Source organism: Mauremys mutica, chromosome 8, assembly GCF_020497125.1.
Source record: "Mauremys mutica isolate MM-2020 ecotype Southern chromosome 8, ASM2049712v1, whole genome shotgun sequence".
In the NCBI taxonomy this organism is placed as follows: domain Eukaryota; kingdom Metazoa; phylum Chordata; order Testudines; family Geoemydidae; genus Mauremys; species Mauremys mutica.
In genome coordinates, this window is record NC_059079.1 from 12,220,143 (window position 1) to 12,232,598 (window position 12,456).

General features: G+C 44.6%; 1 protein-coding gene across 2 annotated transcripts; it reads left to right on the forward strand.

Annotated features, from left to right (window-relative positions):
- Nucleotides 1–3: 3 nt before the first annotated feature.
- Nucleotides 4–10,174, forward strand: TCEANC2 (transcription elongation factor A N-terminal and central domain containing 2). Of its 2 annotated transcripts, XM_045026285.1 has the most exons (6): nt 4–149; nt 927–1,072; nt 4,270–4,411; nt 6,508–6,701; nt 7,242–7,280; nt 8,659–10,174. In XM_045026285.1, exons 2-6 carry the CDS (start codon nt 971–973, stop codon nt 8,845–8,847), a joined length of 666 nt encoding a protein of 221 aa, XP_044882220.1. In that variant the 5' UTR covers nt 4–149; nt 927–970; the 3' UTR covers nt 8,848–10,174. The 2 variants fall into 2 exon arrangements, with proteins under 2 accessions (XP_044882220.1, XP_044882221.1); XM_045026286.1 differs by lacking the exon at nt 7,242–7,280 and having other exon boundaries at nt 5–149.
- Nucleotides 10,175–12,456: the final 2,282 nt, after the last annotated feature.

A 12,456-nucleotide genomic window follows, 5' to 3' on the forward strand; every position in this document is an offset into this window, starting at 1 on the left:
GGCCCCCACGTCCGGCCCTCAGGCGCAGGACGGGGCTCGAGGGATATCGCGAGAATTCCCTCGCCGCGGGGCCTGGCGGGAGAAGCAGTTTCCCTGTCGGAGCTGAGCTGGGGCGGAGACGGGGAGCTGCCTTCGCCGGGAACTACGAGGCGAGTCACTTCCGGGGAGCGTGTAACTGGCCGCCTGCAGCCCCCGGGGGTCGCTGCTGCCCGGCCCGTGCGCCCCGAGCCCCGCCGGGCAACCACCAAGTCCCCGGCTCCGGGCAGCAGAACCCCGGGCCCATCGCCCCCCTCCAGACACCCCGCGCCATCCCTCCCCGCGCCCCCGCCTCCGTCCCTCCTTCCTCCCCCGCGGGCCGGGCCCCCCGCCTCCGTCCCTCCTTCCTCCCCCTGCGGGCCGGGCCCCCCGCCTCCATCCCCCCGCCCCTGCGGGCCGGGCCCCCCGCCTCCATCCCTCCCCCCCCTGCGGGCCGGCCCCCCCGCCTCCATCCCTCCTTCCTCCCCCTGCGGGCCGGGCCCCCCGACTCTATCCCTCCCTCTGGGGCATGAGCTGGGCACCCCACGCCAGTCCCCACGGAGCATGTTGTAGCACGGTGCTGCACCCCCTTTGCGTACCCTGTAGTGTCATCCCAAATCTCCAGCCACAAATCCCCGCTCCTAGCCAGCCCCAGAGATAAACGGTAGCAGCCCAAGCCCCCCACTGCCCCCAATCCTCATTTGTGCCCTGCAGCTTCATTGTATTTGGGGCTCAGTGTAACATTGCCATCAAAAGCCCCCTTTCCCCACCTTTTCCCCTACTTACCTTCAGCTCAGGCTTCTAGGTTATTTTTTCTGGTATTTCTGTCAACAATCTGCCTTTAAGTTAAAGCAGTATTACCAATACAGTTTCATAAAAGAAAATGGACAATTGTTTTCTCACTGAAACAGCTGCTGCACGTAACCAATAACTTGGAGACCTTTAAGTGTCCATCATGGATAGATTTGTGATACGAAAACCCAAAGCTCAAGAAAGCCCTAGGAAAAGAGATCCAGGAGAAAAGGTTTACAAGCAAGCCACTATAGAATCTCTGAAGGTAAGAGCGGGGAGGGCAAAGGGAATGGATGGATAAGAGATCAGGCCTATACTGAAAATACTATATTGATGTAGTTTATATAGTAACTTCTGTCCCAAAGGATCACAGAGCACTTGAGAGAGTACATACAGCACCACTGAAATGCTGCTGCATTCGAGATGGACAGCAGCCAGGAAGACAACAAACACTCAGCACAACAGCAAGGAGAAAGAAAATGTACTCCAAAGACACTGGAGCAAACGCCTATTACAAAAACTGCTATGGAACATCTAATGTGTATCTAAAGCAGATAGGACGTTGGTTGTTAAGCTCATCTAATGCATGTACCCCACAAACTGAGGCAATATCAGATTTGGAGCTTGAAAGGATAATGTGTTAGAGTCACCCTGCTGAGATATGAACTTACAGTTCTAGTGAGTCCAAGTCATTCATATCTGATGCTTAGATGTGGGGCCCCCAAGAAACAGGCCCCTGAATTTCCTTTCGGGCCATTAACACTGAAATGGGATCACTTCCCACCCCTTTCTCTAGGGTGAAGATTTCAGCCTAATCGGTATTTCAGAACCCAGTGTTCAACAGTCCCGTTCAGTATCCTGTAAAATTGGGCACAATTTAGTTTAGCCCTTTCACTTGAGCATTAGGAATTCTGTAATTAGAAGTGAGTGCGTGTGCGTGAAGAAATATGGCCCACAATTAACTTCAGTTGGATGTGAACGCTGCACAGAAGCCAATTTGCTGGACCTGTGCTTTAGGACCCTAAAAGGGCTGATGCTCAGTAGCAGTTGTTCTGTAGATGTCTGCTGGCATACAACTTCAGGCTTTATTTTATCCGATCTCCTAGGCTAAGGCATGGTCAATAGCTAATGAGAATCCTCCAAAGGAAGCCCAGGTTGCTGCGAAAAGTGGTATTGATCATTTAGGTGACACTCCTCTCCCTACTGAGCCAGTGCTCCACCACACCACGAGGGGGCACTGGATTGCTGGAAATACTATTTGTCAAATAAATATGTGATCATTGAAGATTTTTATGGCAAATGTTAGCAAGGTGTGGTGTTACTCATGTTGTTCTGGCCAAAATTCTACCTTGTGTATTTACAGTCAGCCCATGTCCAGGTTTACCTGTGGCCTCAATTTTAGAAGTGATTTATTTCCTCACCTGAAAACAGTCATGTAAAGTTGACACAGAATAGCTGCTGCATTCTTCCCCACATATGGCTGCCGTTTAGTAGTGTGTGCTCTGTCAGTAAACAGTACAATGGATAGGCTCGCTCCATCAGACTGAAAGGCATTCTATAAACAATGGTCAGATATTTGGTGACATGAGTACAAGATTCTGCACGATATAAGCTTTCTAAAGAAAGTTCAGTAGATTTAGAATTTGTTTAGAATATTTTATGATGAATCACAAAAACAAAACAAAAAACCACAAACATAGCGTCAAACTTTCAGCCAGTCTCAGGTGTCCTGTAAATCTGTACATATAGATTTTGCAGCTCATACAGTGTAACTGTGTATCTATCCATGTGCATATGCATTTCTATGCTCATAATTTTGCAGATGCTAAGAAAGTATCGCTGAAACTTGGACTCATAATTAGTTGTAGAATACATAGGTACTGAGTACAGTTACTATTTGAGGTCATTCTAAACCTATGGGAAGTCATAATGCTCTACGTAGCAACACTAATGCTGGAGTCATCATCCAAAAGTGCCATTAATCAGGTGCATGATTGTATTTATAAATGTTGTATTTAACGAACATAAAATGTGCATAAACTATTCAAATAGGCAGCAAGAATGCATTGCGAGACACATTTAGCATGTGGCCATTAATAATAATTTATTATTTATATTACCATAGCACTTTTCCTTCCCTTTTTGATCTTGCTGGAAGTGGGAATTGGGTGGTGAGTGTTCTCCTATTCGGATCCTAATTGCAGAAGTTTAAAAAAAAAATTAGGCATAACTTGCATTTCAACAGTGAGTGAAGTGATTCCTGCATATCCATTAGTCAGTCTGTATCTGAGCATTTCTAACGTGCCCATCACTGTAGCATCTGGGCATGATGTAGATACACCTCTACCCCGATATAACGCTGTCCTCGGGAGCCAAAAAATCATGCCGCGTTATAGGTGAAACCGCGTTATATCGAACTTGCTTTGATCCACCAGAGTGTGCAGCCCTCCCCCTCCCCCCCAGAGCACTGCTTTACCACGTTATATTCGAATTTGTGTTATATCGGGTCGCGTTATATCGGGATAGAGGTGTAATTGAAAAGGACAATCTGTGGGAAGAGGTGCATGCTTTTCATCCCTTCTTACACTGCTTTCTTGAGTGGCAGTTTTTTCATTGTTTTCCCCCTGCAGGTTATTTTGCAGCCAAGAGATTATTATTATTAATTATGATAGCACTTGTGTCCCCAGTCCTGGATCAAGGCCTTATTGTGCTAGGTGCTTACAAACAGAACAGAAAATGTTGCCAAAGAGCTACAATCTAAATATAAGACAGAGGAGGATACAAACAGCATACCAGCTACATAACTGTTGCTGAATAATTGTAAAAGGGCTTGCACTACATCTTACGCGTAACAAGACTCAGGCTTCTTGTAATCCGTTGTTTGGGAGTGTCACAGCAAGATGCTTGGGGTGAAAGGCACTATGGAAATGCCAAATACATTAATGACTGGCTTCTTTCAGTTCCTCTGTGGTGCTCCCTAGCTCCTTCTTTCTCTCTGCTGACACTACCTGCTTTAAGATTTGCAAAGTCGAAAGCAGAAGGGCAGATTCAGGCGCTGCCTGGTACTAAGTTGCTACTAACAATATTATAATTAGCTGCTTCCCCCAGCCACTCCCTCTCATCCGCTCTTTATTAAGCCATTTATACAGTGGGCTTTCCAAAGTCTGAGCACTTGCATAATTGTCTTTTTCTAGGAGACATTTGCAGCTAAGTGCCCTGTGTTTGGCAGAATAAGATTAAGAATCTCACTTTGCCTTCTGGATATTTCTGTCCTGATTTACAACAGGGAGCTGCTCTCAAGCAGTTACCTATCATTTTGGACCATCACATATTCTGTGCTCTGGTTCATGTCATGATCAATAATTCATGTGTCGATAACAGCCCCATTAGCTGAGATGAAGGCCAACATCTTTATTCGCAATAAGAATATTCCACTGTCCTAAAGACTTTTCTCTTTCCCAGAGAGTGGTGGTTGTAGAAGACATAAAAAGATGGAAATCTGTCCTGGAGCTTCCTGGCCAGTCTAAAGAGAATTTGATCGAAGCTTTGGAGGAATTAAAGAAGAAAATACCTTCTAAGGATGTGTTACTTTCAACAAAAATAGGTGCACTTTGTATCTAACTTAGAGTGTGAAAATGAGGTCAATTTGTGTCCTTCGCTTGTTGGATTTTTCCATACACAAGGGAATTGTTGACAGTATTTTTCAGTAATGGTCCTAAGCACTTTACCTTATTATTGAATAAAATCCTGGTGGTAGGTAGCTACATAGTCTGCAAAATTCTTAGTACAGCGAAGAAAGAGTTTTCCTTGAATTATTCACAATTATTTGGATGTTGCCTGCTTATAATCAAGGGCTGGGTCACTCCCTTCCATGGTAAAATATGTGGGAGAAGGACCGAGGGGGAGGAAATCTCCACAAAGTTCCTCCTTGATTGGTCATGGGTGGTTACTCTCTTGTGGAATGAGATGCGGGACCCATTTTGCAAACCCAGAGAAGTCTTCAGGATCTGCTGGAGGCCTGAGCCATCGGCATAGAGGCCCTGCTCCTTAGTTACAGCTACCTCGGTGCTCCTTTCTTCCCCAAGGAATCCCCAATGTGGAGGGGGCTATATGCTTATAACACTGCCACAACTTGATTAATTTTCACAGGACTGGGGGACAGGGTATGATGTGAGACCACCAGTTCCCGGCTCTCTTTTTGTGCAGATTCTGATCTTGCAGAGATCACCCCAAGTTGTACTGGAGGGGGAGAGTAGCAGTGCCAGGGCTGATCGCCCCCCCCCCCACCTCCCTTCTGTGCAAAAGCAGCAGGATCCTCATGCAGAGGGCCCTCTCTGTGTACGGAACAGGAGGAATGATCTGCCCCTTCTGGTCTGAATTTTGTAATTTAATTTGCCATTTTTAGCACATTCAGCCTTCCTGTATCACAGGGGTTCTCAAACTGGGGGTTGGGACCCCTCATGGGGTCGTGAGATTATTACGTGGGGGGTCACGAGCTGTCAGCCTCCACTCCAAACCCTGCTTTTCCGCCAGGATTTATAATGGTGTTAAATATATAAAAATGTGTTTTTAATTTATAAGCACTCAGAGGTATGCTATGTGAAAGGGGTCACCAGTACAAAAGTTTGAGAACCACTGCAGGTCTGCACCAGTGACAGATGAAGCAGTTGTGCTGTATGAAACCCAAGGAGTAACAGTGACACCTTTTGGCCAGTAGTGTTATCACTTTGAAATTAATACCAAGCAGAAGGTGCCTTCTGCTTTGTGTTACATCAGTGGTTTTCAACCTGTGAAATTTTTTATTGGAATTGAATTTTTTTAGGGATCCACAAATGAAAAAAGGTTGAAAACCACTGTGTTAGGTAGTACATCCCCTTTCAAAGGGCACATTTCCTTGATGGTGCAGTAGCTCTCTGTGCATTTTCCGTGGGCGTGAGAAACGTCACTGATGGTGACTGGAAAACAGTAGGAAATCATTACTTCCTCACTCGTATGTAAAAATATTGCAAATATCATCTAACATCCGCTTCCCCAAAGAATTTTTTAGCAAACATTTTTATTCTGTGTGAGCCAATCCTGAAGACTTTACACTAGATTTCCCATCTGTCTAAGTACTCGTGTAGCCCTGTATTGTCTGAGCACCTCACTACACACTTCTGTGATCTAGGGAAACGCTACTCCCATTTTACAGCTGGATAACCGAGCACCTAGGAAGTTACTCAGGCAAAACCACCATTAAATCAGTGAATAAGGACTCTGCAAGCTTTGGCCCCAGTGTTTTCATATTAGCATTTGTGTCAGGTGCTTAGTTTTCTGCTGAAGCTGTCTGAGCCCTGGTCTACACTGGCGGCGGGGAGGGGGGGAGATCAATCTAAGTTACGCAACTTCAGCTATATGAATAACGTAGCTGAAGTCGACGTACTCGGATCGACTTAGTGTGGTGTCTTCACCGCAGCGAGTCGACTGCTGCCTCTCGCGGCGCTGGAGTACAGGAGTCGACGGGAGAACGCTCGGGGGTCGATTTATCACACCTAGACTAGACACAATAAATCGATTCCCGCTGGATCGCAGGTAGTAAAGACATACCCTGACTTACAATGCTTTGTGGCTGTTTTGTCACTAATGTGTACTGACAGGTCTGGATTACACTTACCTACCCACCAAAGTTGAACGAACTCTGTTGCTGTTTCTATTTGGCAGGTCACACAGTGAATAAGATGCGCAAACATTCAGACCATGATGTGGCCAATCTCGCAAAAGATGTTTACACTGAGTGGCGAACTTTCATCAAAGATTATTCAAACAAACCATCAATAGAAGTCAGGAGCGATCCCAAAACAGAGACTCTCAGGAAGAACGCACGGAAGCTACTTTGCAATGCTCTGGAACTAGAGGTAATATTCTTGATACTTTTATTGTTTTTAGCTTAAAAGGAGAGTATATAGGTAGCTGCTGTATCGAGAGATCTGTTATTGGGTTTTTTCCAAAAGGAGTTAGTTTTCCTTTGCCCACATTACTCTGGCTATTGAAAACAAAGGTGAAAATGACACTGACGCTGCTCTCATTTACACAGTCCGCAAACAGGACACCTGTGTGTCTGTTATGCTTAGATCGTATAGGGGAAAGAGGACGTTAATATAGAAATCTATACATCCTACTATTTATTAGCTATAAAACCTACACAAAGACCTCTTGGTTGTTTTGTGTTTCAGGGAAATTGTAATTCAGTAATTAAGTATTTGTAAATTAAAACTTATTGCAAAAATGTACAGATGGGGTCAATAGTATATAAAGTGGTGGTAAATACTAGATCCCTGTGGTATCTTTAAGTGAATGAACAAGATGTGCTGTAAGGCTTAACGATTAGTTTGCCTGGTGTATTAAACTCCATAATAATTATCCTTTCATTTATTCATTAATTATCTTTTAAATAGAAAGTCAAGTCAATCAGGAGTTACAAAGCCAAGTTAAAGGTAATGTGTTCTTTACTTTTATCTGGCCTTAGGAAAAATGAACACTCTGGCCAGTTAAGAAGTGAATGGTATGTTCTGAAGGGAGTTCTCACCTGTCCCCTTCAAATAGGGGTATATAGGTTAAAGTGGAGATGCCTCAAGACGACTGGATGATTCAAGGGGCTGATAAAAAAAGAAAGGCTCCATAATACATTAGGTGACTTGTTCAAATCCTGCCCTTTGGATCCGTGTCAGTTTCTAGCACAGAGGCCTGGTGGTATGAACAGACGGGGTTTGCAGTGGCACAAGGTGCCTGCAGTCTACCCTCTGCCAAGGCAATTCATGCTGCTTCAAAAATAGGCAGTGCTGGGTAGAGACACCAGTGGGAGGGCAGAGATTAAAACTTCCCTCTCCAAACGTGACACATGAAAGGATATTAAGGAAAACATTGCCTGCTCCCCCATAGGCATGAATCTCCCCAGAATGCTGCTACCATCAAAGAGGTGTAGTTTGCTTCAGTGTGGGCCAGTCGGATGTATAGGCAGTCACAGGAAAAGGAGGGAGTCCAAGAATTGGAAGTACAAGGACAATGGAGAGGGGAATCTGCAGGTGGGGGCAGGGTACAAGGACTAAGTGGGTCAGAAGGGGATATGCAACTGGGAGATGGGTAGCAGACGGGGCAAGGACTTGGGGGTTGACTAATACTCTAATAATAACACACTAATATTTTGGAGTCTCCCATCTGCGAAAGTGTGGGAGATTCCCCATCACTAAAGGCAAAAGTGAAATTAAAAGTGTGGTGAGCAGTTGAGGTTTCATTTCTTCCTTTATTGTTTATTTCTTACATTTCTAAGCTGTGCCAAATTACAGATCTTGGCACATAGCTTCATAATTAACATTTAGCAAATCCCTTTCTGCATTCTTAATTACACCTCCTTCCACACACAGCCTGCATTTCCCTTTATAGCACCAGGCAAAGCTCCCAAGTATTTGGAGTGTCTTAGAATTGCTTTTAGTATCGAGCTGAAAATAGTATCCAAGGTGCCTTGTATTAGAAAGATCAAATGTGAGATTTATGGAGACAGTGCAGTGTAGTTTGTAATTGCAGTTGAACTTGATACCCAAAGCTGGTTGCAGATTAGTGTCCTGTTGTGAGGGCAAAGCATTGCCTCCCAGCTGGAGATGCGAATGAGTGCCCTGTGACTGACCAAGTTGCCTTGTTCCTTAATTGCTCGGGTGGAATTAAATTGCTCTTCCTGTTTCACATGTGATGGGAAGTAGATTTCCTTGAATTTGAGCTGATTAATGAAGAAACTCTGAAAACCACCGAACTCCAATTTCAATCAGTTGGTCTCCTTATTAAACGTAAGGATCTAATTTTACACTTTGCTGTTTTCAGATTGATCACCCACTGGCTGAAAATATTGAGCGAGAAGCTTTTCATCTCTCTTCCCGTCTCATTAATGCACCATATCGCAGGACAGTGCGAGCCCTAGTCTTCACATTAAAGCACAAACCTGAAACCCGTGCACAAGTCAAAACTGGTGCACTCCCAGTCAGTGCGCTTGTACAAAACCATAAGAAGTGACTCAGAGTGCCTGGTGCTGAACATGGGATTCACGTGTCTATGCCGCATATTGGGATTGAGAAGCCCTTGTGTTTTAAGAGTGCAGGAGCACTGGTCATGTTAATCACTCTGCCATTGTAAGGACAGGATATATCAGGAAGGTATCTGGGGCAAATTCAGTAGAGATGTAAGCGGTGGTGTAAATTAATCTGTGAGTCAGTGGACATTTGAGGGAACAGAATGGGTGGGGTTGTAGCAGGAAAAGCACATAGGCCTCCCCTACTTTGCTATATGCCTTCTTAATTACTTACTTACTTGATTACTTTTCCTGCTACAAACCCACTCTTGTGGTCCCACAGCATGTAAGTTACATCAGCTGTTCAGCATGTAAGTTGTATCAACTTGCAGTGGCAGAACCACACATCACTTGCACCACCATTTATGTCACATCTGAGAGCAAGTCTACACTACAACGCTACATCAGTGCAGCTGCACCGATGTAGCTTTGCTACTGTAGCACATCTGGGAGAGCCCTCTCCCATCGGCGTAATTACTCCACCTCCGTGAGAGGCAGAAGCTATATTGGCAAGAGAGCGTCTCCGGGTGATGTAGTACTGGTGTGGACAGTGCTTAGATTGCTGTAACTTGCGTTGCTTGGGCATGTGTGTCTTTTTCACATCCCTGAGTGACATAAGTTACATCAACTTAAGCGGTAGTGTAGACCAGCCCTCAGTGTGACTCCCTGTCTCTGCCAGGAGCATAGTGGAACTATCTGAAAGGAGCCAATGATGTTCAGTGCCAGTCAGAAGGGGTGGGAGTTTACAATCAGAAGTGAAGGTGATGACTGACAGCTCTAGTTAACTCAAGTTCAGTCATGTTCCCTGCAGTAATACCCAGGTACTCCAGAGCTAATGCTTAGCAAAGTGAGGGGCTTCTCTTCACTGTATTCCAGAGTTGGGAACTCAGGCCACAGTCTGTGTTGGCTGGCCAGCTTTATCCCACTGCATCCCAAAACCTCATTTATCCCAGCATTGTGGATGTCTCCCTAGGCCTTCAGGTAAATGAGGCGGCACCTGTATTTGCTACATGACACCTCTTTGCTGTGTATTCTATTGAGCATCTCACCTTAAACATCAACACCTCATTCCTGATGTATTTAAGTGTGGTGCTTGTTTTTTGTGTGTACCAATGTGAGGAAAGCTTATAATGAAATCTCTAAGTATAATTCAATGGGAGCATAAATTGACCTTTCATAAAGGCTCTTACCCCCACGATGGAATAAATATTAATACATTAGAGCGATTTATGTGAACAACTTTTTAAGCAATAAACAAATTATTTTTAACCAGCACGTGTTTCCCAGTATTAATTAGTGGCAGCTTTGTCTTTTCTCCGATTGCCTTAGTGCCATGAGTCACGTTGTTCTTGATACGCATGCTGTTCCTGAGGCTGTGGCAGACACAGGCTCTCTCTGCTGTGCTGTGTGTTCTGACTGTGTGCAGGCTGGTCACAGAACATAATCAGTGAGATGAAACTATAAGAGTAGAGATGGCCAAGTACTGGGATAAGTGAAACTTGTGTATTGTGGGCCCTGGAAATGTGATGGGGCAAGGAGTCTAACATGTCGTCATAATGTCAAGTTGCTTCAGGAAGTACTTCCCCTAATCACTGCTGGTCAGTACTTGTGGTGTCTGTCTCACAAAGTGCCACTAGGTCAAGATGGTTGGTGCATGTGGAGCTACTGTATGTTAGGTGTTCACAACAGTCCACGTTCAGATCTCCTCCAAGATAATGAGAGAGAAATGATTATCCACCCAGTTGTATCTGCCAGCCCCCTTTTTTCTCCACGGATATTGGAAGCTGAAGCAGCACTCCACTCCGAAGTTCGTGGAGTCACTGCCTTTGCCCAGCACTGCATTCTCCGGACACCTTACACTACTCAATTCTTTTTATTAATTTCAAAGCAATGACTCCCTAATTTAGAATAGTGTAATACAGACATTCATTTAAAATTAGGGATGGGTGGGCTGGAAACATGACTGAGTCAGATGTTGGAAGATGGTTGTCTGCAGTGCAATGAGTAACCGTTTGTTCTAGAGCATTAGGGGTGGGCGTATGACTGATGGTTAGGGGAGTAACAGCTGAGTGAAGACCTAACACTTGGTCTGCTTGTTGCTACCCCCAATGCCTAATCCACTTCTCACAAGTAACTGGACCCAGTTGACACAATAGCATGTCAACAATATGCTGGACTGGCATGAAGGCAATTCAGGATCAACATGCTCTACATTAGTCCTTAGGTTTTTATTCCAGAAAAGTCGTGCCCTGGTTTCCAGCTCCATTTTTGATTCAGGTCAATTTTACTCACTCTCTCTGTTCAATGTATGCATGCAACTTGAAATCACAAATGTGAGGAACTTCCAACCATGGAGAGAGCATTTTCCCACACAACTGTGTTGATACTCTACTTGGGCTCCAGGCCTTGGCCCAACCTGGCCAAGTTGTGTTGAACTGTGTGGCGGTTTTGCAAGGTGAGCAAAGATCTAATAGAAAGTGCAGGGAGGCCCCAAACTCTTCTTTGCTGAGGCAGTGAAAGTGAGACTCGAGGCAGCACTGTCTCTGGGGTGCCTACGCTGTGTGTTTTTTTCTTGAAAGATTATTTTAGGCAATACAAAGTGCTGTTCTACCCAGAGAACTGCCTGTGTACAACTGGCCCCTTCGCTGCCAGAAGACTTGCACCCTGTGTATACTCAGAATCAGCTCCACTTCTGTTTTTACTTAGTTACCCACTTAAGGGAAAGTGAGCTGTTTTCTTCTTGAAAACCAGTGGCTCTCAATCTTTCCAGACTACTGTACCCCTTTTAAGAATCTGACTTGTCTTGTGTACCCCCAAGTTTCACCTCCTTTAAAAACTTACAAGATCAGACATAAAAATACAAAAGTGTGACAGCACGCTATTACTGAAACATTGCTGACCTTCTCCTTTTTACCATTATAATTATAAAACAATTTGAATATAAATATTGTACTTACAGGTCAGTGTATAGTATACAGAGCAGTATAAACAAATTCTAGTTTGTACTGACTTTGCTAGTGCTTTTTATGTAGCCTGTTGTAAAACTAGGCACTTATCTCAATGAGTTGATATACCCCCGGGTGGATCTCTAACTTGGCTTATAGCACCTTTCTGCACCGTGGTGATAGGTGGAGAGGGGAAAATAACCCAGCTTGGCTAGAGTGACTTTCCAGGGCTGCAGTTAGAAAAAACTTATTTTTATCTGTAAACTGAGCACATTGGACAATATATGTGGAGCCCCATTAATGGCCTTTGATAGCGTCGCTTTTCAGAGTAGAACCAGACTTTTAAGTTCAAGTGCAACACGTGCATCAAACATGCAGCTGGTGGGTCAGACTCAACCCACCTGATGTGTTCATGTGGTTTCCATAACACTTTCAGACTGGGCAGAATCTCAGCTTTCATTTAAACTAAAATAAAAAAATTCCTCACGCTTATGAAGGAAACCTTCCAAATGCAAACCAAGGGTAAAGTGATGTCACATTGCCTGCCTGATTCTGCAGTCAGTCTGAAAGAACGTTTCTCAGACACATGAACTTCTCTGCTCCCTATTA